At 39.9% G+C, this 27,264-nt stretch overlaps 1 protein-coding gene across 1 annotated transcript; it reads left to right on the top strand.

Annotated features, from left to right (window-relative positions):
* The first annotated feature begins 2,056 nt into the window (after positions 1-2,056).
* Positions 2,057-24,594, top strand: OBI1 (ORC ubiquitin ligase 1). Its single transcript, XM_068182387.1, has 6 exons — positions 2,057-2,220; positions 6,761-6,896; positions 7,848-7,939; positions 9,578-9,826; positions 12,553-12,641; positions 22,254-24,594. The coding sequence occupies exons 1-6, from the start codon at positions 2,149-2,151 to the stop codon at positions 23,755-23,757; spliced, it is 2,142 nt and encodes a 713-aa protein (XP_068038488.1). The 5' UTR covers positions 2,057-2,148; the 3' UTR covers positions 23,758-24,594.
* Positions 24,595-27,264: the final 2,670 nt, after the last annotated feature.

Raw genomic sequence — 27,264 nt, 5'->3', positions numbered from 1 at the left:
CATTTCCTTGCTTTTGATTTCTCTTTCATGCATTTGCCCTTTCTACTGTCTATATTGTCTACTCACATTTTTTCAATAAAAGTCAATATAAAAATAAAGCTAAGAAAGATAAATAAGAGGGATTCATTGCATTCCTGTGTAGTTTGCTGGCTGCACAATAAACTCACTCAATGAATTTCAGGCTCCAGTGGTTCTCTTTTAAGCTCAAAAATCTCAAAAATGTTACATTTCTCTTGAAAAAATTTCTCTGAGCACCATTCTACCTAAGCAGCATGTCAGTTGTACCAAGACTAAAAGAATCTCCTTGAAGTGGATGTCTCCAGCCTGTCTTAATTAATGCTATGTGCATTATGTTGGTAAATGGTTCTTTTCTTATTTGACAGTACTTTTTCCTGGAGTTTACTAAAAAGTGTTGTAACATGTAAGCACTCAATTTTTATCAAGCACACCTTATTCAAACCCATCCTCTCCTACCCAAGCATTGCGTTACCACCAAATCCGCTAGGTCATGTCTACGCTGGAATGTCACCATGGATTAGTTCCCTCACTTTATTTGCAGTGACTTACTTATATCAAATTGAAATGCATCCGTGCAACTCTGCTATGTCAGTCTAAGATACTTTCCTTGTTAATCATTGCATCCACAACTTTATGCTTGTTTGAATTAGCTGCTCAGCATTATAAGCATTTATCTTGTGGTGCAGTGTTAAATCACTCAGGTCTATAATTTTCAGCATGCTGTGGCACATTTACAAGAAACTACAGGAATCCTGGGACTGAGGTCAAGCAAGCAGACTCCTATGAGTCTCATATCCCCCCAGCACTGCTTCCCAGCTGCTTTCCAGCAGCCCAGAAAGTGCAACACAAAAGCTCCATGATTTGGAGAGACGTTGGCACAAGCTGGACAGCAGATGCAAAATTTTCGTCCTTAGATTTGGCCCCTTGGTTTCCATGGATCAGAATCTTCCACATGGCATGATCACATGCAGCACCTTGCAGGGCATGAGGGCTCATCCCAGTCCTCATTTTTTTGTTGCCCCCAAAGCTGCGTGGGCTGTGCAAATCCCACTTGGGCTGACCGGCAATGCAGTGGGCCAAGAAGCAAAGCTGCCCGTGCAGCGGGAGGGCAGGGTGGGAACCCAGCAGTGATGCCAGGCGTGAGACTGCAGATGGACTGGAGGTAATGGGGAATGGGGGCTCATGCCCTGAGAGCTTCCCCTAGAACACAAGGACATGTTCCCATATCCCAGGAAGGACAAAGACTTGTGGGAGTGAGACCAGAGGAGGCTACCAAGTCAGTCAGAGGGATGGAGCACCTCTCCTAAGGCTAAGAGAATTGGGATTGTTCAGGCTAGACAAGGATTCAGGGTGACCTAATTGTAGCCCTCCAGTAACTGAAGAGAACTTATAGGAAAGATGGGCCAAGACTATTTACAAGGGCACACAGTGACAGGAAAAGGAGGAACAGATTCAAATTGAAGGAGAGTAGATTTATATTAGGCATTGAGTGGTGAGGCACTGGATCAGGTTGCCCAGAGTTGTGGATGCCACATCCCTGGGAGTGTTCAGGGCCAGGCCGGATGGAGCTCTGACCAACCTGGTCTAGTGAAAGGTGTCCCTGCTCACGGCACGGGGGGTGGACCAAGATGATCTTTAAGATCTCTTCTATCCCGAGCCATTCTATAATCCTGTAATTCTAAAACGCTGTAATTCGACGATTCTGTGATTCAGGACAATTAACAGAATTAAAACAGCCGTTTATTTAATTCAGCACGATGAAACCTGAGCGCAGCCAAGATTTACGAGGGGAAAGATCACCCTTGCAACCGCGTCGGCCTCCGCTTGCACAGGCACTGTGCCTGTGCTCCCCAAGGCGCCGCGCTTCCCCCCGGAATGCCGTGCGTAGGCTCAGACCTCCATGGACTCCCGGGCCACCCCCTCGGGGGCAGCAGCGGCAGGCCAGAGCCGTGAGGGGCCGCGGCTCCCGCCCGCCCTCCAGGGGAGCGCTGCCAGAGCGCGCGGCGCTCCCCTCCGCCGGGCGGCGGCTTGGCCTCGCCGGCTGCCGTAGCGGGGCTGGCGGGGGCCGGGGCCGCCCGCCCGCGGGACTTCCGTGCTGCCGGCGCCGGGCCGCGCCGCTCGGGGCCCGCCATGGCGCAGCACGGCCCCAGCGTCACGCTGTCCCTCACGCTGCCCATCACCTGCCACATCTGCCTGGGCAAGGTAACGGCGCCGCCGCTGCCCGGCCCCGCAGGCCGGGGCTGGGTGCGGGGGGCAGGGAGGTCCGGCCGGTGGCGGCAGCTCAGGGGCCCCGTCGCGGCTCGACGCTCTGACCCTTGCCGGGGTTGTGTCTTTTAAGGCTCTGCGGCTCCGTGCGGGGGAGGAAATTGGGGTGTGCGCCGTTCCCGGCAGTGGCCGAGGCTTGCCGGCGCCCTTGGGATGTTGGGAAGCGCGCGGTGTCCCGGCGGGAGTGTCCTGGGAGGCGTTGAATGGGCCTGGGGGGCCCCGGTGTGCGGGTGTGCAGCTCCCGAGGTGCAGGTGTTGACGTTTGGGGGTTTTCTCTCGTTACCAGTAGGATACTCTATGATAAAATGCTCGCGGAGCTTGTGTTTGAGTGTGGTGCTGTGTCGTGGAGGACAAGTGAAACAAAGAGGGGGTGTATAAGCAAGAAGATTTTTCAAGTATTGAGCAAAACTGCAGCAGTCTGGAGAAAAAGTTTCCGTTTCCTCTCTGACCTTTTCTCAGTTCCTTTTTCTTCTCCCTCGGGAAGCAGAGGGCTCTTGCTAGTCTGTTCTTCTCTAAAAGCCCCAGAGCTAATTTCATGGCTGTCACTAATTGCTTCTCAAATTCTTTGCGCATTCCTTACTACTCTTTTTTTATTTTAATCTCGTTTTCTTTTCTTAAAGCTCAGCTATAATTACAAGGGGAGAAGTAGCCTTTTATGTTTGTACTCTGGTTTGTTTCTACCTCACCTGGCCTTTCCTCCCAGACCTTCTCTGTTGGAGTGATAACAAAAGAGCAGGCGCATTTGATGTGTGAAGTAGGTGTGTAGCACTGGTAGTGAAAGAAGTCAGACGTCTCCCTTTTCTTAAATCTCATGATTCTGACAGTGTGTTACTTTAAGCAACCACGTTTACTCATTTCTTGGTTTTTTTTTTTTTGTGGAAGCTGAGCAAGATTTCCTGGTTGTTGTGTTACTTTTCTTTTTCTGTTTATCTGTAATGAAAATGGAGTAGAACCCAAGTGTACTCTGTAGGTAATGCAGCGTGCATACCTTCCACTCTGCAGAAATAGTGACAAGAGGAGAGTGAAATCAAACTGACAAAGATATTTGCTATTTGAATCCGTTCCTAGTTACTTTCTGATCTAAGCACTTAACAGTTAGGTGTTCATTCATATCTTGCTGTAAAGCCACTGGGTTATTCCAAGACAGTATTTCATACCTTCACTTCCTTTGTATACGTTCCTGAGTTTGTACTGGGAAGAGGCTTCCACCCTCTTCCTTGCTCTCTTGCACTGAGATAATACATTAACATATATAAATGAATTGTGAATCTGTTGGTGATGCATGTAATGAAGATATTTGAATGCTCTCATTTTTAGACGTGTAAATCTGTTTAAATTTTGACAAAGCTGACAACTCTGACTGCCCTTTCATATAATAGACCTATTTGTCTCTAGCTTGGAACTTCATTGAAAAGCTTCACCAGAAAAACCCATTTTCTCAGGATTAAGGTTGGAGGAAGGAATTTGTTCAGCCTGTATTAGGGAAAAAAATCTTGTCAGTTTTTATTACCTTTTAGGGGAGAGCAGGGAGTGTCATGGAGGATTGACATAATACTGATACTTCTGTGGTTTATGGCATAGACTTCAAATCAAGTAGAAGGCCCACCCTAACTCAGAGTGTATCTCTTGCTATCCCTGCAAAATTTGCAAAGTTTTGACTGCAAGATCCAAACTATTCTCTGTGTATTATGGTAAGAGGATAAAAAAGGAAATGTTGAAGAGAAATTCTTTCAATGAGTTGGCCACTCATTGTTTTCATTGGAGCTGAAATTTTGGGCAGCAGGGACATGTTAGCCCATTTTGTTAACATGAACAATGTCAAAAAGTATATTGGAAAGATGTGCAAATAACCATTTAAAGTAAGAGTGAATTGCTTGGATCAATTTCATGTTTGTTACCTGAATATTCTTTTGGTACGGTCTGGGCTGTCTTCTAACATAGCTGCATTTTTTAATTAGATAGCAGATCTGAAGCCATCTGCTTCAGACTGTTTTACTTGTCCCAGAATGTCTGGAGGTCTCTCTTGTTGGTTTTGGTGTTGCCAGGTTGCTTGGGCTGGAGACACAGTTCTGTGTTGGTTGAAACAGTGTAGGATGTCTGGGGTTGGTTCACTGGTGTGTGTCTGATTTTCCATGTGCCTGCTCCTCTGTTAGTGCTGCCTGAAGGCCCAGAAGTGCCTTCAAAGTGAAGTCGATGTGTACAGGATTAAATGTTGATCTGCATAGGAATGGCATTATGTTGGAGGGGAAAAATTAGGAAATTGCTCAAAATCACCAAGCTGATTAAGCCTTCTGAAATAAGCCGTAGTCTTTCTAGATATTATGGTCAATGGATGAACTGGAACTGTGCTGTAATTCAAGTAAAATGCTTTTTTAGTAGTAGGTATGTCCTGATTCCCCACCCCTGGGCTTGTCACAGTTGGTGGGAGGGGCAGTGGCAGCACCAGCCATTGTGTGACATTTCAATAGTGGCTTTTGCTGCTCTGGTGTGCTTTGCTTTGTGTGGATCCTGAGCCAACTAAAGTATAAAACCCCAGCCCTGAAATGAAACTTGTAAAGGTGTGTAAATCAGAAGCACTGTATCCGGGAGATTAATAAATGTGACTTACTATTTTGCTAGAGATAGAGAGTAATCATTCATGTGCAAGAAGTGTGATTCTGTGTCAGGTTTGGGGTAACTGAGGTTCTCTTGCTCCCCGAGGGGAAAACCTGCACTCATGAAACGTCTTTTCCTGTTTGGATTATTTTATGTTATTCTGCTCTGTGTCTCATCATCACCATCCATGTAACTATTCTCAGGCTGCTTCAGAGTAAGAAAGAAGTATGGCTAGAGAAAAAGTTTTTTTTTCCCTGCTAGCTGCAGGTGAGAAGGCTCGTTTTCTTGTAAAAGAAAGCAATAACTAACAAGATTTTTTAAATTAGAAATCATGGAAATTGTAATATTTAAATGTTACCAAAGCATTGGTGTGCTAATGCTTGCAATAAACACAAAAAAGCCTTTTTAATTAGAGGTGAAAGTTCAGTCTCTCTCTGTTCATACCTTCAGTAACTTGAGTTTCTGTTTATGTAAAGATAATTCCTTTAACTCTCAGGACTGTCAGATTGGAGGTCTTAAAAATATTGTGAATCCTATAAGGTAACAGAGGCATAGAGAGTGAATTGGAGAAGACGGTGACAGATCTGGGCCTTAATTCATATCCATGAATATGTCAGTGGTTAAACAGTTGGGTTTTAGCTCATACAATGCTGATTGTATGGGTATGGTTGCTTACGGATCAGAGAGGACATGTCTGATCTGCTGGCCTAAGTGCTTACTGACTGTTCTTTCCAGGTGCTTGCTTCTCCCTGCCAACATTTCATTTTTCCTTTTTAGTTTGACTACTTTACTAATAGAATGAAAGAGGAATATCCTGGACATGATGAGGAACTCCATTTAAAGATGAAGATTCTCTTGAACTTGGGTTTTAAGTGCAGTACAGTAGAATTTAAAGTAATATATATTCTGAAGCTTCTGTGTCTAAAAATATATTTCTTGGAAAAAGACAGGAGTGAAGGAAAAACAACTATTTTAAGACCCCTAACACAAATACTAATGTTGACAAGTAAGAGATTTGAGAGTGTGTATTACAGTAAGCTGTAGCAAACTGCAATAAGGCATAAAGTCTTTTTCTTCTTCGTCGTATTTGGTCCCTCTATGCACATTTACTTTCAAACAGGGTTTATAGTTAAATGACAAGAGAGAATAGTGCATTGTCATTAATATATTCTAAAAGTTTGTTTACCCTACTGTTTTGGAAGGGGAGGGAAAGCTTGAAAGAATCTGTGTCTGATTGGAATATTTAATCCTTCAGTTAGCTGCCCCATTCTTGGGTAATGACTTATTTAGTAGCAATGCATATCTAGCAGGAGACTTGAATTAGTGATTGCTGGTTCACATTTCAGCTCTGTGGTTTTGGCCCTGATCCTTTTAAAAGCTGATTTCCATGAAGCTGATTATCCGCAGGCTAAAGTCAATCTGTAACACTTTAAGTTCCAATGATACCTCTTCCACAGCAAAGTGTTGGATGGTGCCAGTAGAGATCCCTCCGTGCCTCACTTTTCAAAAGGCACCTACTTTGGTTGTGTCCTACCTTGGGAGGAGAATTCATTTCGCTGGAGTGGCTGGCTGTAGTTCATGAAGGTTGTGGGTAAAGGAAAGGTGCTGCTGCTGCTCTGGTTATTAACAAGCTCTTGGAAACAAGGACCTTAGTTCTGCAGAAATTGTTACAGCTTATTAAAAGAGGGAAATCTGGTCTTGTGAGTCAGGAGGTTGCTTCCTAGCTAGCCCTGCAAAACAGCATCACTTTCCTGCAAGGCCAGACTTGCACTGAGAGATGGGGTTGTGTATTTTTGTATTTTGTCACTTGAAGGAGGTTTAAGGTATTCATAGAGTCTGTTCTTTTTTTTTTTCCTTTTTATTTCCTCTTTAATGCTTAAAGGTCCGTCACCCAGTTATCTGTGTGAACAACCATGTTTTCTGTTCCATTTGTATTGAAGTGTGGCTGAAGAACAATAATCAGTGCCCAGCTTGCAGGATTCCCATCACGCCTGAAAATCCCTGCAAGGAGATTATAGGTAAGAACAAGTTTAGGCTTTGAAATAAGTTTCTGGTATTTGCTGCTGGAGGAGATTGCTTTGAGTCCAGAGATGTCTGGATACCTTTTCTTCTGTGTTTTTTTTCAACATCTAAGGAAGAATTAACTGAATGTTTAACCTTGTAGCTATTAGGGATGTTACTGGAAAGTTCCAAAGACACTGTGTATATTAATGGCTAGATTATCCAAACACAGTAAGTAGCCAATTTCTCTAATGATTGTTTTGAAATCTTGGCTGGATGGTGCCTTTAACTGAAAAAAATGCATTCTCACCTATACATTGCAACGTGTTCACCTAAGAGACCAGCATTTAGCTGAGAAGTAGTGTATTTCAATCCAGAATCTTGAATGTGTATGTGGGTTTTTTTACTTGTTGTTTGTTTTGTTTTGTTCATCGCTTCCTCCTTTTCTTTTTTTATTTTTAAGAAAATTACTCTTAGCATAGAAATAAGATGAAGCTACAGCAACTGCATGAGGCTCTTAACTTCCCCAGAGCTGGGAAAAACTGCAGTCTTTATTTGACATAAAATATCAGCCCTGCTGTTTCATTCTAAGAGAAAAATTTATCTGAATAATCTCACTTTAAAAACTTACAGTAACTTGTACTAATTAAATGTATGCTTGATACCCTGCCCCTTTCCTTCAGCTATTTTATTAATATGGTCATAAATAACATAGGATTCTGTTAAGGAAAAAAAAGTTGTAAAATTTTTGAATCAAGATTTTGACTTCTAAACATCACTAGTAGGTACTCAAGTTGAATCTGTTTTTAAAGTGAAAGGGCTTTAAATCTTCCGTTGTAGCTAATTGGTCCAATATTAGATGCATTTGTAGTTGATAATATGAAAAATTGTATAAGGTGGGTTACTAGTATTGAATTGACTGAAAAGGAAACAGTATCAGTGCTTCTTTCATCCTGTTGTTGCTTTAGGAGGAACAAGTGAAAGTGATCCTATATTTAGTCCAACAGTCAGAAAACACCTACGAAAAACAAGGCTTGAGTTGCTCCACAAAGAATATGAGGTAAGGACGAGGGGGAGTGTTTTGACTTTCCAGATGAACTGCAGCTGTTGGACTGCGACATACAAACGGTCCTTTTGCTTTGAGTCCTGCTGTTTTTAATTTGAGTAAAGGTGTATACTGTATCTGCATGGAACTCAGTTGCATTAAAATGTCACCTTTTGACTAAGGTTACAAGAGAGCATTTGCTGGTGCTTGAAGTGGTCCCACTGAAGTCACAGTAATAGTCTTTCTCGACAACAGGCAGCCAAGTAGAGCCAGTTCTTTAATTTTGTGGGAATTCGACCCCCAGGTGGTATGGCAGCATTTCCTTTATGCATATTAGGTGTGGAGAACTTTTTATTTTGTCTTCAATACAAACATAGACATTTTCTGAAACAATTCCCTGTTGCTCAGTGAGACTAAATTCTGTCATAAAGAGTATTGCTCACTGTAACCTTCTGGCATAGGTAAATTTTTAGCATTATTGTTTTATTGTTTTCTGAAAGTGAGTAAATGCTTGAAAGTAGAGCTGAATACTCCAAATTCTCTTGGGAAGAAGATGAAAAGGTGTTAATAAGAAATGTGCTTAGTTTGTTTCCTCGACAGTTGTTTCCTCAGTAGCAGCAGTGTGAAGACATCACATATTTTTGAAGGAAACCTGTCATGGGGAAGAGAATTAGGGAAAGGAAATGGACTCTCTATATCCTTAACACTGGGGAAGTAAGAGATATCTTTCATGACAAGCTTGCCCATAGCTCAGGTTCTTTTAGGCTCTCTGAGAGAAGGAGTAAGGGTAAGATGCTTCCTGCCTTTCTGTTGAATCAACTCAAAATTCATACAGCTAGTCATAGGATAACATGAATTTCTTCTAAAAAAACCGCTTAATTTAAATGGTTTTTTCCATGCTGGGGGCAGGGATGGGCATGATTATTTGTGAAAATATGCCTTGGATTTATGTAAATGCTATATATGGCCTCCTTAAGTAGTGTGACCATGAACAACTCATACCCTTGAATTGATAAACAGTGTAGAAGACATGTTTTCAGGATAAATTATTTCTGTTATCCCTTTAACAACAGGCTTTGGAAGGTTTTTGCTTCCTTGTGGCTTCAGATTGATACAGCTGGGAGCTTTGTTCTTTGCATTTTGAGAGTCTTCCCTAAGATGTTGCTGCTTTGGTGTAGCTGGAGCAGCCTTTTCCAGGCAGTGTTCTGTCCGTTTTGAATTTGGAGACTTTCAGCATCCTAACATGTGACATTTCAGAATAATATGAGAGAAACACTCTTAAATAACAGCAAATGAGTCAGCAGAGGACGACCTTAAGAACACTCTTGATACAGGAAATCCTCCCACAGAGTGGCCTAATAATAGATTCATGTTGCTGAATGCTTTGAAGCTCTTGGTCTGCCCGTTTGTTCAGGGTCCTTTATGTAGTCAAGGGATTCCCTGCACTAAAACCTTCAGTATGCTTGAGTGTGCAGGTTGATTAAAATCCTGCCTAAAGTACAGTACATAAGCATACTTAGATATATGTGTAAGCAAAGGCATGCATCTGGGCTTGCCAGAACCCATGTCTCTAAAGTGCTGTGGGAACTTGCCAGTATTAATTAATTAATCTCAAGAATTATTTTAATTGCTCTGAATTTCTGACACCTTTAGGATGAAATAGAATCCCTGCAAAAAGAAGTAGAAGATCTGAGAGGTAAAAACCTCAGTTTACAGATACAGCTGAAATCTCTTCTGGATCCTGCAGCATCAGCTTTGTCTTGCCAAAATGAGGAAACTAGCCAGTCAGCAAATGAAGCAGATATCAGTGGCTCAGAAACCCCAGAAGAATGGAGCAAAAAGCTGAAAACCGCCAATGATATGTGCGAAAAACTGATGGATAATGTGGAAAAGCTAAGGGAGGTAATAAATGTAACAAACACATTTCTTCGGCTATTTTGTAGTGTAACTGTTTTGTGTTAGTTAAATGGGACTAAGAGCTACCGTGACCTTCGGGTACTTCATAGATCTAGAAGAAGGAGGAAAAAAATTGAATTCCAGTGACTATTGGTGTACCATAGTATTTCTGTATAGCCCTTGTAAGTGTCAGATGTTATTGCTTGTTCTAGTGAGTCTTGTATGTGACTCTTATTCAACTCCCCTGTCACTCTGTGACTGGGTAATTGGATTATAGTAGCACTTGTCGACAGTATTGATGACCAGATTTTTCAGGCTTGCCATAATCTATATAATATATCTATTTTGCAACATTCAGTGGGCAAACACAGTACAGTTGGCTAAGGCAGATTTTGCACTATTGCCCTCCCTGCTAGCCGATATTTTTGGTGCAATTTGCTGAGACAGAGTAACTTGACCCTTTGACCAAAATTAGACAAGCTTCAGCATTTTCTGACCAGAATATCCTTTACTGGAAACCTGCAGACTTTTTATACATCTTGATGCAATATAGAAGTAAATCTGATACTGAAGAAGCAAAGATTAAGGAGATAGGCATGTAAAAATACCTCTGAATAAAAGTATCTTGCAAAATATACCTGCAGGCACAAGTAAGACCACCTTAAACATTGAAGAAGAATGAAATTTCAGATTAATTTGAAATCAAGGTGGAAAACCTGGACTTGTATTTATTCAAAATGCTGCCTTGACTTCTTCTACGAACAATACTGGGTTACTTCCTGCAAAACTGAAATGTGTGTTTAAGACTTCTTTTAAAAGTTTTTAGCATTAATAGTGTTCACACTTTTTCTATGCTATAGACTTGGAGGCACACATTGTGCTGTTCTGCCTTTTTGTTAATGTGACACTTCTAGGACCCCAGGAGCTTCAGATTCATTTGTAGACAGCAAAAGAGGATTCCCAGCAAGAAGTTCTTGTCTGCCTGTATTTTTCTTGGGTTCTTTTTATGAAGATAATCTGTACTGCCTCTTTTTCTTTTTTTCCTCTTTCTCTCTTTCTTTTGGGATGACTAACTTTTTAACTTTTTCCCTAGGTAAGTAAAAAGAACACTATAACAGGAAGTGAAGAAGGGGTTTGCTTGGATATTTTTTCAGTATAATTTTAGCCTTAGCAAGAAAAGAGATTTAAGCATATGAAGTCTCTAAATTTGGTGAAGAGTTAGAAAAAAAATAGAGGCTTAAATAGGTTTTAGGGAAGAATTCTTAAGCTGTTGTCATAGAATCATTTAGGTTGGAAAAAACCTTTAAGATCATTGAGTCCAACACTTTTTTCCTATGTTACCTGTCCACTTTTTTCCTATGTTACCTGACTTGGAGGGTAGAGCACTAGTTGAGGATGGACTCCAGAGGGGTTCAGTCCTGACTTGCCATGTGTCACATGGATGCCTTGCCTATCAGTGCTACACAAGTAATGAATTTTTTTACTTGATTATGTAGCTGGGGGAACTGTTTTTAAAAAGAGAGGAAAGGAAAGGCTTGGCCATGTTTTCAAATGGTTTGATGATGCTTTGGAACTGAGCGCTCCTGAATTCTCATTTGTTGCTTTCAGGATAGTTTTTAGTGCTTTTATTTTTTTAAATACCAAGTAGTTGACTTTCAGCCTGGGGCTCACCCTTCCTTTCTTTACCACAAGTCTCTAGTTATTCTTTCTGTACTTAGGAATATTGTGGTGTTGGGGATGCAGGGTGTTTGCTTATATTTTTCTGGTCCATATCTCCTCCTCCTCACCTGAAAAGATTGCTAGGGATATTTGTATGAGCATTTAAAGTTCTCTGCCTCTCTTCTTGCACTGTTTCATGCTTCTGAAAAAGTACATTTCACTCCTGAGCCCAGCTGCATAGCTCTTTCTTCAGATCTAGCTCTAGATCATACTTTTATTATGCAGTAGAAGCGTTATCTAATTGAGGCTATGAATTACGAGTCCTGGACTAGTGGTGCCATTTTTAGTATAGGGAGATTGAACGGACTCTAGGAAGTGCAAAGAGTGTCTTCTGCTTGTTAGGATAGTGGCATTCATTGTTCTGAAACACGGTGACAGGAAAACTTCTCTCTATATGAAGTGTATTGTTAACAAGGGTGTCTTCTGAGCGGAGAAGAAAGAATTGACCTCAATTCAAGGAGTAAGAATGGTTGTGAATCGGGAATCTTAATCAGAATGTCTTGGAAGAAAGTGAAAAAAGACTGCAAATAGCTTGTCATAATGGATTTACATCCACAGGACGACCATGCTTTAAAAACAAGCCAAAAACCCACAAAGTAATCTTGCTCTAATTTGGAATGAAGGAAGCTGTTCAACATTAGTTTTGCTGATACCTGCACATTGTAATGTTAATGTACTTAATGTATTTAGTCATGTGGAAAAAAAACATGGAATTGCCATTAGTACATCTCCTTAATGACTTTCTGTGCTAACTAACATAACTGTGTTTATTTCCCTAGATAGGACACTTGCAGTGTATTTTGGGAATATAAATAAAAAATGTCTGTTCGCTATTCAGTTTTGCAAACCATTTCCCATGGTGATTCTTAAGTGGTGTCCCTGTCTGAAGGCTGTTTCCTGCCTGCACATTTCTAGTTTTGTCTCTTTAAAAAGGAGAAACAGCTTGTCCTATAAATATTAGAAGTCATTTCTCTTTCACTGTATACTTATTTTTTTCCTTTTCTTTTCCTTAGGCAAATAAGAAACTGAGCATGGAAAACAATAGCCTTTTACGAGAGAATTTGCGACTAAAAGCTGAAGCTGATAGTAGATCGCCCCAAAAGTATGTGAATATTTTAAAAGCTAATATCTTTTATTTATAGACTGTTTAACTGTTGTAGGCCTGTTTAACCTAAAACTGTGGTGATGTACATTGTGTTGCATATGTGTCTCCAGGTAGACTTCAGAATTTTTATCCTCGTGGACTTAGGTGAAAAATGAAACTTACAAAATAGCAGCAAGTGGGTGAGAAATGCAACTTAGAGAATCGCAGCAAGTCCACAGTGAAGGAATATGACTTGACTACAAGTGCTGTTCCTTTGTTATGTGGCCAGTATTGAAGTACTGCATTTGTATTGAAACACTGGATTTGTATCTGGGCAACATATGCAGAATTGAGCTTCTGCAGCATGAGAACATTCTAAGAGCTGACATTGGTGTTTAATACTCTGTTTTAAGCAGTTTTCATACCAATGACAATACCCTCAAAAAGCAAAAACTTCACCATACTCATTAGAGCTATGTTCCAAGGTACCTCTTCTTGGTAGTACTTTGCGAAGCAATATATTGATATTTTTTAAGTTCTTTTTCTTTCTTTCATTGGTTTTCTACCTTTCTTCTCTCATTTGTTTAGATATTAAAAAGTTAATAGCTATATTGGCCAAAGGTTTATACAGAGCTTTGAGAAAGGGGATTGGGAGAAACCTGTGTAAAGTGAAAAGAAAGCTCTCTGGATTTTGTTCTAGTTCTGGCAACAAACCTGCTGGAAGAGAAAATTCATTCTTGTAGAAGAGCTTACTTGCCACACTGCTTGTTATTAGAGACAACAGAAAAGAAGATGCATGATCCTTGTGCTGTGGATACATGAGAGCACATTCTGCCCTGAAGATCCCTAGTAAGATAGAGTCCTGTTGAAGGCCTTGGCAATGGCTTCTATGGCATGGTGTATCTTTTCCCATTAGACTCAAGAGTGAGTTGGCAAGGATGGCAAACTTAAAAAGTAAATAGATATAAATAAATAAATCCCAGAAAAGACCAGATAATCTAAATTGATTTCTACTTTGCTGCTATAAGGTAAACTCCCCAGTGGAGACAATTTCCCTTTCTTCTAGCTTGTGCATGCTTTACCATGGTTGCCTAAAACAATAGCCTGTCACTTTCTGCTTTAGAAGCCCAGATATAGCCAAATGTTATTACAAATTGGACAGTGTCAGTGTCTGTCTTGCAATCCAGATGCCCATTATATTGGCCTGTCTGTGTCTCTGCTATTATTTATTATTATTATTATTATTATTATTATTATTATTAGTCTCCCGAACAAATATCACATCCGGCCTGTCTATTTGGAATTATCCTTGGCCTGTGATAACTCTAGAGCTGTGCATGGGATTTAGGACATTAATTGAATCAGGCTTAAACTGTGCGAGGAACTGTTCAAACACTTCAGGACTTTTTATTTCTCTACCCTGATTCTTCTATATTGAGTCTTGCCTTTGCTTTGAGTCCATTGGTGTGCTACAAGAATTTAAGTATGTGCAAGGAAAAACTTGTCCTGAAAGAAACCCCACAGCACATTAAATTTTTATTAATCCAGCCTATACCAATTCATTCCGTGTCACATCTTAAAGTCTGAATTTGTCCAGGTCGTCTAGATATGTATGACTTGAGAGAAAAAATAAACTTGTGTTTATTTGGTTTTGCTCTGTGCTCAAGAATCTCCTGTGCCGGTGGTTTTCTGAAGTCATAATGCTTAGAACTGGTACTAGACTACAAGTGAAGTCTTGGTAGCACTAACTAGAGCAGTAAAACTATCTTCTGTCCTTAAAACATCTTATATCAATACCTTGCAATACCTTTTTTGTTGTTTCCTTTTCCTTGACACTTCTAGCACAATGGCCAGTACCAGTTCTGCCAAATTGCTATTTAAAAAGTTACCTTCCTTCCTCATTTTGCATTTGTGCTGTTAATATCCCCTTTCAAAGTGTGGAAATTAACCCATTTATTGGCTTTCTTTAGGTTGATGTTTTGATGCATATCAAACTCCATTCTTTCAAATCCCAGGTACATCCTTCAGATGGTGAGAAATCTCTCCTATCTTAATGTTGTTAGCAGAATTTTTAAATTAACTTTCATCATTGTGGTCATTAGTCTGGTCAATATCCAGATCAGACCTAACATGAAGTCGTTTTTTAAATATTCTTTCAGCTCTGATGGCAAACTGATAATATTTAAAGGGTCTTTCAGCTAGGCTTCACACTTCGAACAGGGCTTGCAATAAATGGATTTTTTAACTTGCCTATAAAATCAGAATTGAAGGCGTAAGCATCAGAGCCCAACAATGTCACTAGAATTAAGTTTCTGTGCAAGTACATGGATTTGCAAGTACAGTTGTTCCTGTGTGCTTTATTCAGAAGTTTTCAGAAGGTAATTTTTGGAAAAATTTCTGAGTAGGTCTTAATGTAATTTAAAATAGCTACTGAATTGGATTTTTGTAATTTAGTGTCACCACTATTATTTCATTTTTTATATATTTCTTAGCTTCGGATTCTCAGGTATGGATTTATGCTTAAACAAACAACTGAAGTAACTAAATAAAACTGGTGTAAAAGTATTTTGTAAAGGTTTTGTCAGTATTCAGTCCCTGTATATCTCAAGTGTAGTTCATTTTGTGCATGATTACTTTGGAGCTAAATGGCGCAACATAAATTGTTTTAGTGGACTTTGCTTTACAGAAGGGGGAACATTAATGGCAGGTGAATGATCCCTTTCTAACACAGACTCTTACCTCTTACATCACCAGGAAAAGTATAATTAGCCTCCTTCAGTGGTCAATAAAAAACTTTCCTTTTATCATAGACTTGGATTGTTTCTCCTTTGTTCTTATCCATTAAAACCTGCTGGAAAATGTCATATATGTCAATAAAATCGTTATTTCAGCCATGTCAGGAATTTTTATACATTTTTTTAAACTGATGATGCTGATTTATTGATTAGCTTTCTATTTTTTCCTCAAAACATTTTTGAGACTAGACCTTCACCAGAATACCATACCATCATCTAGTTGGGACACAGGTCTGAAAGGCAAATGAGGGTAAGTTTCTAGCTCTGATTCTTACCAAAGACCTGCATTAGTCTTCCATTTCTCAGGCAAATCAGACTGATTCATGACTGTTGTTTGTTCTCTCTTTACCTTTTCTCCTGATGAATTTTCAGCAACTTCCACTTTCCCAATGTAGAGCAAAAAAACTTCTGAAACTTAAATTTTGCAGGATAATAAAGCCCTATTACTTCCAGCTCTACTTGAAGTAGAAAACTGTTAGGTCTATTGGCAGGGCACAGTGGATCTAAAAGCGTTTTTGGCAAAGGGATGTTTGCTTTTTACCTGAAGGAAAATAACTAGCAAGTCCATCTACTCCAGGGTATAGTGTATTTTATGAATGGTTAGATTCAAATCTGTTTGAACCAGACTTTTAGGCTTCCTAGGAGTCTTTTCCCTAAATATTTAATTCCTTCTGCCAGTTAAAATCCCAGTCTGAGAAACTATCTGTAACATGCATAAAATTGTTGCATTATCTTTGTTCTCTGGTTTTGCAAGTTGTTTTATTGATGCATTTTAGGGAGGGAGGAGCAGTTCTTCAGTTTTATTGTTTATCTTGTCTAGATTTGTGACTTCAGGTACACTGAAATCTAAACCCATTGACCTGTTGACTTTCTTCATCATTCTTTACAACATTAAATTTGTACCTAACTCAAATATTTTTACACATACCAAAATACAAAATTCAATCTGCATTTCACGAGACCTATAAACAGGCTTCTAAAAACCTGTGTCCAGGGTGCAGAGGGTAAGAACATTTTCTGTCTTTCCTGGTAGAAAACTGGGCTATGGTCTCACCTCTTTGCAAGTTTTCTAGTCCAGAGGAGCGACCATTTTCGAAGAATAGCTGCAGTGTGGCCTTAAAAGTAAAGTAGAGGAAAGTAGGATATAATAGCCTTCAAATGAGCTCTGAGTTCTTGAGTCATAGCATTAAATCCTGAGAAAGTGCCCACTTCAGTCATGAAGATCTAAACCTTAGGCAGATGAGTAAAGACATGAAGATCACACTCTGGTTTTGTGGGTTTTCCAGTAGTTTTTTGGTTTTTTTAGTAGTTCTGAATTCTTTCTAGCTTTTGCTGTTTGCTGACCCTGGTGATAATCTGCCTTTCTTAAATGGAAAACTGTTACACTATGATGTGAAATAACTCACACAGCAGGCTAGATGTAAAAGGAAAGAAAAAGAACTAAAAAAAATAAACTTTCTTTTCTGACTCTACTATATATGCAATAGCAAAAGTGACAGTGGATTGGAGGGTGAAACTGCCACCTCTCCAACCACACTGGTCAAACTAACATTCTATCAATTCTCTCCACCCACAAAGAAGAATGCAAAACAATCATTGTTTATATGAACAGTGCAAGAAAATTCAGTATAAATATGTAAACATCAGAAGGCATGAAAACTTTTAGAAGAACTTTAAAACTCTCAAAAGAACAGGGCGACAGAAAACCAGTGATGATTCATTAATAGATGTGAAAATGCTTAGAGAGGCTTTGCATATTTATCTAAATTCAGCCAATTCCCTTTATGAAAGTGGAAGCTCATGTCAAAGAATGTACCTGACTTGTCTGTTCACGGTGGACAGTATGTTTTGACTTTTTGTGGGTTTTGGGGTTTTTTTGCTTGCTAGGAATAGACCCTCATCTGGCAGTAACGTTTTTTTTAGTTCTGATGTCTATGCAAATATGACACACTTTTAAGACAGTTGTATGAAACCTGGGATGCTGCCAAGATGTTTCTGCAGATCACCTTTCATAGGTGATATAGAGGGGAATTGCAGAACTGGTACAGCTGGTACGTGATACCGTCAAAGAACTGTAGAAACTAATATGTCTTTCAGCTGGTTTGTTCTTGTATTTCCTGCCTTTCTTCCCATCCAACTGCAGAACCCAAGGGAAAATGTGTATCTAAATGATGGTACTGGGTTTGGTTGTACACTCTGGCATTGCCCTTATCTCAAACTGTAATAAGCCCTGAGTGTACTTTGTAATTTTCCACTCTTCACCCCTTGTTTCCTTTGGAGGATGAATCCTGAACTGCAGGGTGGTCCCCAGCCTAGGCCATCAGGTGATGAGAATTGGAGAGTCAATTTCCATAGCAACCTTGCAGCCCCAGTCTTCAGGAAGTGGTTATACAAGAAAACTGTTTGTTGCAGCTGCTTGCTATCCAGAAAAATAAGAGTTTGTATGACGTTGTGTGGTTTTAAACTGACTCAAGGGTCAACCAGACGGGCGTGCTGCAGATAGTGGTCACTGATGTGTAAAATAAAACCCTAAAGCTGAATTTGCAGAACTGATAGGTAAGAAGAGAAGGAAGAAACAACTGAAAAATTTGTTCTTCAACTTCACAAACAGTTTCTAAATGGACTTCTGAAGAAGTTGTTGTGGTTTAACCCCAGGCAGCAACTTAAGCCCCACCCAGCCTCTCACTCATTCCCCTCTCCGGATAGAGAAGCAGAGAAGTAAAAGTGAACAAACACATGCATTGAGGTAAAGACAGTTAAGTAGGGAAAGAAAAGCTGTGCACAAGCAAAGCAAACCAAGGAATTTATTCACCACTTCCACAGACAAACAGGTGTCTCCAGGAATGCCGGTCTCCATCTGAGCCTAGCAGTGACTTCAGGAAACAAACAGAGTCACTCAGAATATTAATTTACTTATTTTCCCAGCTTTTTATTCTGAGTGTAATGATTTAATGGTCTGGAATATCCCTTTGGTGTGCTTGGATCAGCTGCCCTGGCTGTGTCCCTCCCCAACTTCTTGTGCACCCCCAGCCTTCTCACTGGTGGGTTAAGAGGCAGAAGATGCCTTGACTGTGTTGCAGGAACTGCACAGGAGCAGCTAAAGCATCCCTGTGTTATCAGCATTGTTTCCATCACATATTCAAAACATAGTCCCATAGTAGCTACTGTCAAGAAAACTGTATCCCAGATAAAATCAGGATGGGAGTACTCACACATAAATGAGGGAGCAGTTGTGGAATAATGCCAAGGAGGGTGACTCCAGCAATGTGAGTTCTTCTTGCTCACTGTAGGTGAGAGATGACTGCAGCTTTCTGATTTGTGTCAAGTCAGAATCATGCTGGGTCAAGAAAAGGGACTCTGACCAAGGAAATGTCCTGAAATATGAGCTTGAAATGTTCATCTAGACATCCAGTGTCACTGCAGACACTATAAAATATCCACTACATCTTCCTGGGGATGGTAGCTGTGATACAGCCTTCCAGAGTGATATGTGGGGGCCAGCAGTTATGTAAAATACTTTAGGTGATGTAAAATATTGTTAGGAGTCTATGTTAAAGGATCCAAATCCCACCTGAAATGTGTTCCTGTTCACTTTATGAGTGATGATTTTGTTTTTCTGGGCTTGCAGTTTTCTATATGAAGGATGTACTTGAAATGCAGTGAGATCCAGAGTCGTAGGTTCAGTGATACAACTAAAGACGCTAACACTCAAAAGTCTGTCCATGTGTGAGGATATGGCTTTCCTTTTGGTATATGTGTGTTCTTTACCTCATGTATATTAAATACCTTGACTTCTACCAAAGAATTCATCTCCTTGTTACCAAGTGTGAAATAATTCAAATACTTCAGGAAATATAATTTATCTGGATTGTCAGGTGAAACTTAAATTTATTTTCATGTAACTGTATTGCATTCTGTTATCATTGTCATAAGACTATAATTTTTTGGCTATATCAGGGCTCACTGTACATCTGAAAGGAAAAAAAAAAGAAAAAAAATCGCTTATGAGTGGTTTGGTCTCGGGAGATGGGGAGTGTTCTGGTTTCTTTAACCAAAATATGAATGTTTTCAAACTCTCTTCTGGCTTGCTAAAGCACCTATATCTGGAGTAATTGGCTGTCTTAAAAATCTATGTCCTTGAAAATTTGGGAACTGACTATATGCAAGTCTTTAAGCAGGAACAGAAAGCAACTACTGTTCTAATGCCTAACTGCAGAAGAAATTTGTAGGCAGCTTGTCATATGTTACATTTCTGAAAACCAAAATTCCCAAGCACGTCCCTCTGCAACAATTAACATATTAGTAATGCTATTTGCCTTTGAACAACATACTGTATTTTTTTAACCTGAGGACACTTGTTTTAAAAGTTACACTTGAGAATACAGTGCTTCCTCATAAGCAAATCTCAGGCTGCCACTAATGCTATTTGCATTAAATAAACATATTACACCATTCTTCCATTAAAAAGGAATTACCAGGTGTGCATATAAATGTAAACATGTTTTAATTTCTATGTCAGCATGTCTGTTAGAGGAGACTTTGGAAAATCTTCCTTGTTTTACAAAAGCATTTTTCCCTTTCTCTCACTTGGCTGTTCAGCTAAATTGTATTTTTGCATCGTCTTTCTACCTTTTATTAAGGACTGTAGGGTTTGCTCCTGTAAGACTGTGTGAATAAGTCTGTTAGAGAAAGGCATAATAAATACCTCTGGATCACCTTAGGAAGTGGGAAAGCTCTTGCTTGGGCCCTGCTGTGCTACAGTGACTCTATCTGTATCAAACTAAAATCTGTGTTCCTTTAACTGGAAGAGGAAATAAACCAAAACGTGTTGTATATAAGGATGCTTATTTCATGTAGCCCCCTTCCCCTGAAAAATATAATGGAAACATTCTTGAGCTGTGATTCTGCTTTTACCTAGTTTCATAGGGGAGAGAGAGAAAGTCTTCTATGCCTTTTTTCCTATTTCTCTCTTGTGTGCAGCTAGAAATGGACCAACTGCTATAAGCAGTTGGGAAAACTTGTTTTCCAGAGAGCAACCAAATGAAAAATGTTCTATCTTCTTTTTTAATGAATGTGAAGATAATTGGGTAGAGGTCCTGTGGAGGTGAAGGGGTCCTTGCCTCCATTGAGTTGCAGTCCAGCTACCTTCTTTTGGGGAAAAAAGAAATCCTACTAAATGTAAAACTTCTACATTGCCATTTCTTGTCTACAAGGAAGTGAGTGGTATGCACCAAAACTGCGTGAAGCTTAGGCTGATCTGATTTAAAAAGTGGTCTGCTAGCTGTGACAGAAGTGGCTTAGACTGTTGTGTAAATCTTACCCATCACTGAGCCATCTACACTAAAGTCTTCAGAGTTCTTTAAATATGCAGAAGCAGTTGAACAGTGAAATAGATCAGTAGATCTGGTCACTCCTGCCCAATTTTTTGGGGCTTATGATAGCCCTTATTGCTTTCCCCAGCTGTCCAGTTAATTGTATTGCAGTTGTCAGCGTACAGCAGCTTCCTGCTGCTTCGGGCTCACGACTTGAAGAAGCAGAATATGGTTTGATTGTTTGCTGGAAATGCATGCATGGATCCATGGCTGTTTTGCCAGCATAGTCGGAGGCTACTTCCTTCAGATTCCACTGATCCAAGGGTTGCAGTGGGAGCATTTTGTGAAGAGGTGAGATGATGGAATGGGGAAAATGGAATGTAAATTCAGTGTGACTCTGAGGGAGGGACAGGCAGACAAACAAAGAAAAACATAGAAATTTCAGGCAGTGTTTGTGCTGAAAGAGTAAATAGAAGCTTGTGCTGTAACATGGAGCTGCAAGATGGAAAATGGAAATTCAGTGTAAGCCCACATACAGAATTGTCCTTTCTTTGTGATATAAAACCTTATTTGTCAGAGTTGTAGGATGGCTGCAGGTCCTTCCCTCCTTTGTAATAATATCAGAACTTTAATTATTTTTTCTTTCTGTAAATTGAAAGCCTTGGATGGAGCAGGGAATTCCCTGGTGCTCTCCTGTCAGTGACAGATTAGTATTAGTCAGGGCATATAGCTGAAACCTTCACCTGCCCTCTGGGGAAGGTCAGTCTTGAAAGCTGGTGGAGGATGAGGGGAAGGCAAGTCTGTATCATGGAAGTTGAAAATGTGCTCAAGCTGGAAACCCCACAAGCAGACAACTTTCACAAACTACAAGCAGCAGGTTTTTGTACTGGAGTCAAGACAGAAATCAGATTGTTCTGCTTGTAAAGCTCAGAAAAACAAGTAACTCAAAGTGGATATGCCATCCACAGGATGGGTGAGGAAAAGCTGTTATCTAACAGGAACATAATTGAAATTGTCTATATAAGTATTTAAACCACCTCAAAGGACTAATGCAATTTCAGCATTTCATATCAGCATTTTGTTTTTGACAAGGTGACATTGTGAAAGAAATGTATTGTAAAACACTGCTGTACTGTAGGAAAATGATTGAATGTAAATATTTCAAGATGTGGACCACTGTTCAAATGTTATCATAAATCTTTGCCATTGTTTTAGGGGATAATTCTTCATGCATATTTGAGTTGAATTGATAGAACCAGCCCCTGGAAGGGTAATCTGCTTGTTATTGCCTTGCTACCACTAATACTTTAATTTTGACTTTTCATGTATCACCTCCACCTGTATGTTATTTGTGATGATTTCAGTATTTTTTTCATAACTAGCAGAGAGGTGTTCTGATTTTTGTTTTCAAATTAACAGAGTGTTTAATAGATTCATTCTGTCTTGAAATGAACTTGCAAACCTTCACAAGAATGCCTTTTTCCATATTAATATTTTCTTTCTTTTTTTTTTTTTTATTGCAGGTTTGGTAGGCTTACTGTAGCTGCACTTCATTCCAAAGTGGAACAAAGTGAACGTGAAATGAACCGTCTGAAAAAAGCACTGGAAAGAAGTGATAAATACATAGAAGAAATAGAGTGTCAGCTTTTACAGCTGAAAAAGGCAGGCAAAGGAAGCCAGACAGTGAGTGCTGTTAGTGAGAGAGTGCTTTCCACAGATGCTGAAGGAGGTGAGAGCAGTGAAGATACAACATGTTTGAAAACCCAAGCTGAGGAGAAAAAGGCTTTGAATACCAGTCAAAGTCCTGACAGTCTTGAGCAGCTGACAAGTGGTGGAACTTGTTTAAGCTCTTCTAGTCAAGATGGCTTGAATAGCTCAAATACCCAGTGTGCCCCAAAGAAAGAACTATTTCCAGGATGTCACAGGGCTCTCCTGGATGAAAATAGTACAAATATGGGTGCCTGCTTAGAAGACCAGTGGAATAAAATTGAGGAATGCACCCCATACAAAGATGAAGAACTTTATGATCTTCCACCACCGTGCACTCCTTTTCTGTCTCTCAGTCGCCTTCAACTGAACACTCCTGATGGAAAAGAAAATGCAAGAAAACCATCAACATTCCTTAGAAAACTGAAATTTGAAGAGTTTCATGACACTTCCGATGCTTGCAGCAAGGATTCTTCTGAGCACAGCACAAGCAGCTGTAATAGCAAAAAGAAGCTAAACTGTTTTACTGCAGGAAGATCAGGGGTTTGGGGCACCTGCCCAACAAATTTTGCTGAGAACTTAGATTTTGATGGATCAGGGCAAAATTCAGTAGCTGGTCAATCAGAAGAGACAACAGCAAAGTCCAGTGATAAAACAAGTTCTTGCTTACCTAAGAGGTTGCATACTCTCTGCTCTTCCGAAATGAACCGCACAAGAACCTCCAGCGAGGCCTCTATGGATGCTGCCTACCTCGATAAAATTTCTGAGTTGGACTCAATGATGTCTGAGTCAGACAACAGCAAGAGTCCGTGCTATAATTTCAAGTCCTCTGATCTTGACGGTTCTTCAAAGTCAACAGAGTGCACTAAACTTCTGAATGGAGCAGAGAAGAATCTGGAAGAGATGAATGAGGAGCAGAGTATGAAGTGTCCAGAGACAAGTGATCTGGTAGCTGACAGAACTGGCTGGAAACCTGCTATGTTTTCCAACCTCTCCCCATCTGACGTAGATATGAATGACCACTTTCCACTGTTTACAGGCCAAAATGTAGTGGCTACTGATGCCAAACCTCCAAACTCTTTATTTCAAAGGGACTTTTCCCCAGATGTACTTTTCAGTAACTCACAAAGGTTATTTGAGGAACAGAAGTTTGGTTCATGTTTTTTAAAGATGTCGTCTGATCTGCAAAGTCAGATTAATCCTCCTTGGGTGTCTTCCTTTACAGCTGAAAGGAAAAATAAAAATGTCAGTCAGTCAACCAAGAGGAAAATTCAAAATAGCCTTTCCAGTGCTAGTCCATCAAAAACCACCAAAAACTGATTCTGCTTAGGGAATCAAATGTGACTCAAAGTTGTAAACCTGCAAATGTTTAATATTTACAGGTGAACTTCATTTTTAATGACTTCCATGTAGTTCTGATCCTGTAATTTTCGACTATGTGAAAACTGAACATTCACCTGCCCATTGCAAGCTCTTTCCCAAGGAAGAACCGTTCCTGATTCTTTTGACTGGGCATTTTGTTTACCGGGGGGCTTGGGAGTTTTTGATGCTCTTTAAGTTACCAGATTACATGCTCTTCCAATTGGGAGCACAGCTAAGTGCTCCTTGACAATTCTAAGTTGTCTTGTCAAATTAGTCATTTATGTAAGAATTAGTTTTAAAGGCTATATTTCCCATTCCTAAAGATTACACTTTGTGCATGTAAGGCAGCTATTGGCCATATATCCTATGGATTCATAAAATTGCTGTAAATTAATGTCAATTTTGCCATAAAACTTGCCTCCCAGAGGAAATGTTCCTGCTCAGACTATTTCATAGCACTGTACTGTACTGAAACTCTTGTTTGAAGTGGGTGTAAGGTAGCAGCCCCTTTCTTTTCAGGGTCACAGCACTTCAGTTAGAAAACATCACTTTTAACACTGCAATTATGGCTTGACTCTCTTTGAAGTTAAGCACAATTTTTAATTTAGTTCCCAAAAATCATTGTTATTCTGAATGTGTTTAGTATGCCTGTATAGACCATAAAAATGGGTTTGTATGCTAATGATTTGTTTACCTAATGTGCACTGAACATCTTACATTAATACTGTACCATTTTACATTAATACTGCATGCTTTTCTATGTGAATTGAATAAAACATGTTATAAGCACTGTAATCCTTCATTTTGCCTCAAATATTGAATTAGCAAAAAAAAAAGGGGAAACTTTTTTTCCCTAATTTGGAAAATACATATCTAATTTTTGTAAAGCATAAATCGGAGCTTATTCACAAAAATACTTTAAAAAAATCTTCCTTCCTCCTCCTTGTTAGACATAGTACCATTCTAGTGTCAGCATCGATACAGTTGATGGAAATGGCTTTCGGCCTCTCTGGAGGTGACTCTTCCAGAAAGTATTGCATAGGTCAACATAATGTGATGGCCTGCTACAGGCAGGAGACCTAATTAAGCAGCAGAGCAAAATTGGTTTCTTTGCATTATTGTGTTTTAAGTTTTTTTAAGGTCATACTTAATTACAAGATGCAGTGTTTTTTTTCTTTCTATATAGGACTCTGATGGCATTTCTTAGAAACAGGCGTCCTTGCTTCGTCAATACCGATGATATGAAAAATCCATACACTGCCTTTTGTCCCTTTGAAAAGAATGATAGCCACTTGGAAAATTTCAATGGACTGGCTCATGTTGTAGAGTTAGGTTCTGTAAGCTGTTTTTGTTGTTCAGCTTACAGCTGAACAAGAACTACACCTCCCATTGTAATGTGAGCATGTATTTGTGCAATTGATGTGTTCATTCTGAACTGGGACTTTTTTGAGCTTTACCAAAAAATCATCATTCAAGCCATGCATGCAAGGACTGTTTTGTGGTGACAGGCAGGATGGCATTGTGCTTGCATACACTGCTTTCAGTATACCTCCTGAATTTTTAATCTTCACAGAAAAATCTAGTTGTTCAATTTTAATATATTTTTCAGAAATTAGGGAGCTCTCAAAACCATCTGGAAATTACCTGTTACTTGATTTGACAAGTTTTACTAAAAGTCAAAAAATTGCTGCCTTGCTTAACTCTTTGGCAGAAGCGACAGAGACTTTGTTAAAACATCCTTGTGTTGCAGAGCAATCACAAACACACACTAAGTGCTGTGTGTTGTGGGTTTGTTTCATTGTGATGTGGGGGGAGTGAATTTATGGGCTTCATTTTACACTCTGATTTTCGTGTTTCACTTGAGTTACAGAGTCATGAATGCAACTGGTGTCATGCCTGAAGTGAAACTAGGATAAAGGAGTTTTTTTCATGTTACTCGTCCTTTGAGCAGGAACACCACATACAGGCTTCCTTTTCAATACAGAAGTTTTGACCATACGTGTCTTGCAACTTGAATGGATAGAAGAGCCAAGCCTAAGGTTAAAAAGGTTGTATTCCTCTTGGCTTAAAATTTGGTAGTGTGATCAGTGCAATATCAACTCCAAAATTTCAACTATGTGTAATGACTGGGGTTTCTTCAGGTATAAATTTCTCAGTTTTACATGGGGTTTCAGTTCTCCAGGCTGTGTTCTGTCAATTCCTTGCTTGCCTAATCTCCTTCTGCACTTGATAAACTAGCCTAAACTAGAGCTCATTGCTGTTAATTTTTCATGGTAGTTACCTAGTTATGTAGTAATGTAGAACTGGAATACATAAGATCTACTACTTTGCTATTAGAATTTTTATTAAGACAATAGACATTTCCAGGTGATGTACAGATGAGATCTATGATGTCTAATGATATTTAATAACTCATAAAATTTTTACTTCATCTAGTAATACCTACTGTACTAAATACAAGGCAATTTGCAGATTTTAACACATGAGAATGCTCTCCAGGACTCTTAAGTAGCTCAGGAAAGGGAGTTTGCTATCAGTCTAAGTTTGTTGTTAGTGGAATCTTTTGGGTTATTTGTAAGAGCAGGAGTGCTGAGGTCAAGTTTTTACTTAGTTATCCTCAGTTTTACCTACACGAAGTCTGGCAAGTGACCTGCTTATCCACCATTCCCTACAGGCCTTACGAGGGTCCATTTCTGCTTGGTATTGCTTCCTCAGGTGAAGAGCTACCAGAATAGCTCTGCCTACGAGCACCAGACACGGACTTGGGCTGTGTTTGGTTTTAAATGTGCTCTATTTTCTCTTCCTGAAGAACCTTTAAAAAGGAGCAAGGGGGACAATGCACAGTTTCTATATGCAGTACAAGGTGTGCTAATTTGGTCTCTCATCCTTCAACCTTCTTCATTTCTCACCTGTTTCCCTCACCCAATAATGCCCTTTCAAAGGCAGTTTAAACTGATTCTGATTTTAATTCTTACACAGCATCTGACTCCCAGTAACTGTAGGCTTGAAATACAGTCCTTACACACCTCTTTTGTGCTGTGGTTATGGTTAAAGTTTTGCAAACTGTGGACACTCCTTCCTTGCTACTTCTTGGCATAAGAGCATCCCCGTGTAAATAGACTAAAGCTTCTACACTTCAGCCTTCCAAGGTTTGAACCAGGGAAAAGCAGCTCTGAGGTAACACATATATGGTGGTTTGTGGTTGTTCCAAAGATTGCTGCCTCTCTGCCTACTAATCCAGGTCCAGCCCTTCCTGCACCTTGATCCCTTGCAGCAATCCTCTGCCGCTGTGACAGGCTGCCTGCTTGTCAGGCCTGACCTGAAGGGGTGCCTGGCTATCCTGCCTTTGTGACCCAGCACTGAGTTCCTGCCTCAGTGTCCCTCAGCCCTAACAGGAAAAGCCGTCTTCATTAGCTGAAGGGTGGAGGGAAAAGCACAGCTGGCATAGGGGAAAGCTTGTGTGTG

Source organism: Anomalospiza imberbis, chromosome 2 (assembly GCF_031753505.1).
Source record: "Anomalospiza imberbis isolate Cuckoo-Finch-1a 21T00152 chromosome 2, ASM3175350v1, whole genome shotgun sequence".
NCBI lineage: Eukaryota > Metazoa > Chordata > Aves > Passeriformes > Viduidae > Anomalospiza > Anomalospiza imberbis.
This window is presented reverse-complemented; position numbering and strand designations above follow the sequence as displayed.

Excerpts from the sequence above, each read along its gene's own strand:
- OBI1 (XM_068182387.1), top strand. The coding sequence starts at position 2,149 with ATGGCGCAGCACGGCCCCAGCGTCACGCTGTCCCTCACGCTGCCCATC. Across the intron at positions 2,221-6,760 it reads GCCACATCTGCCTGGGCAAG|GTCCGTCACCCAGTTATCTG; the intron begins GTAACGGCGCCG and ends TAATGCTTAAAG. Across the intron at positions 7,940-9,577 it reads TGCTCCACAAAGAATATGAG|GATGAAATAGAATCCCTGCA; the intron begins GTAAGGACGAGG and ends TGACACCTTTAG.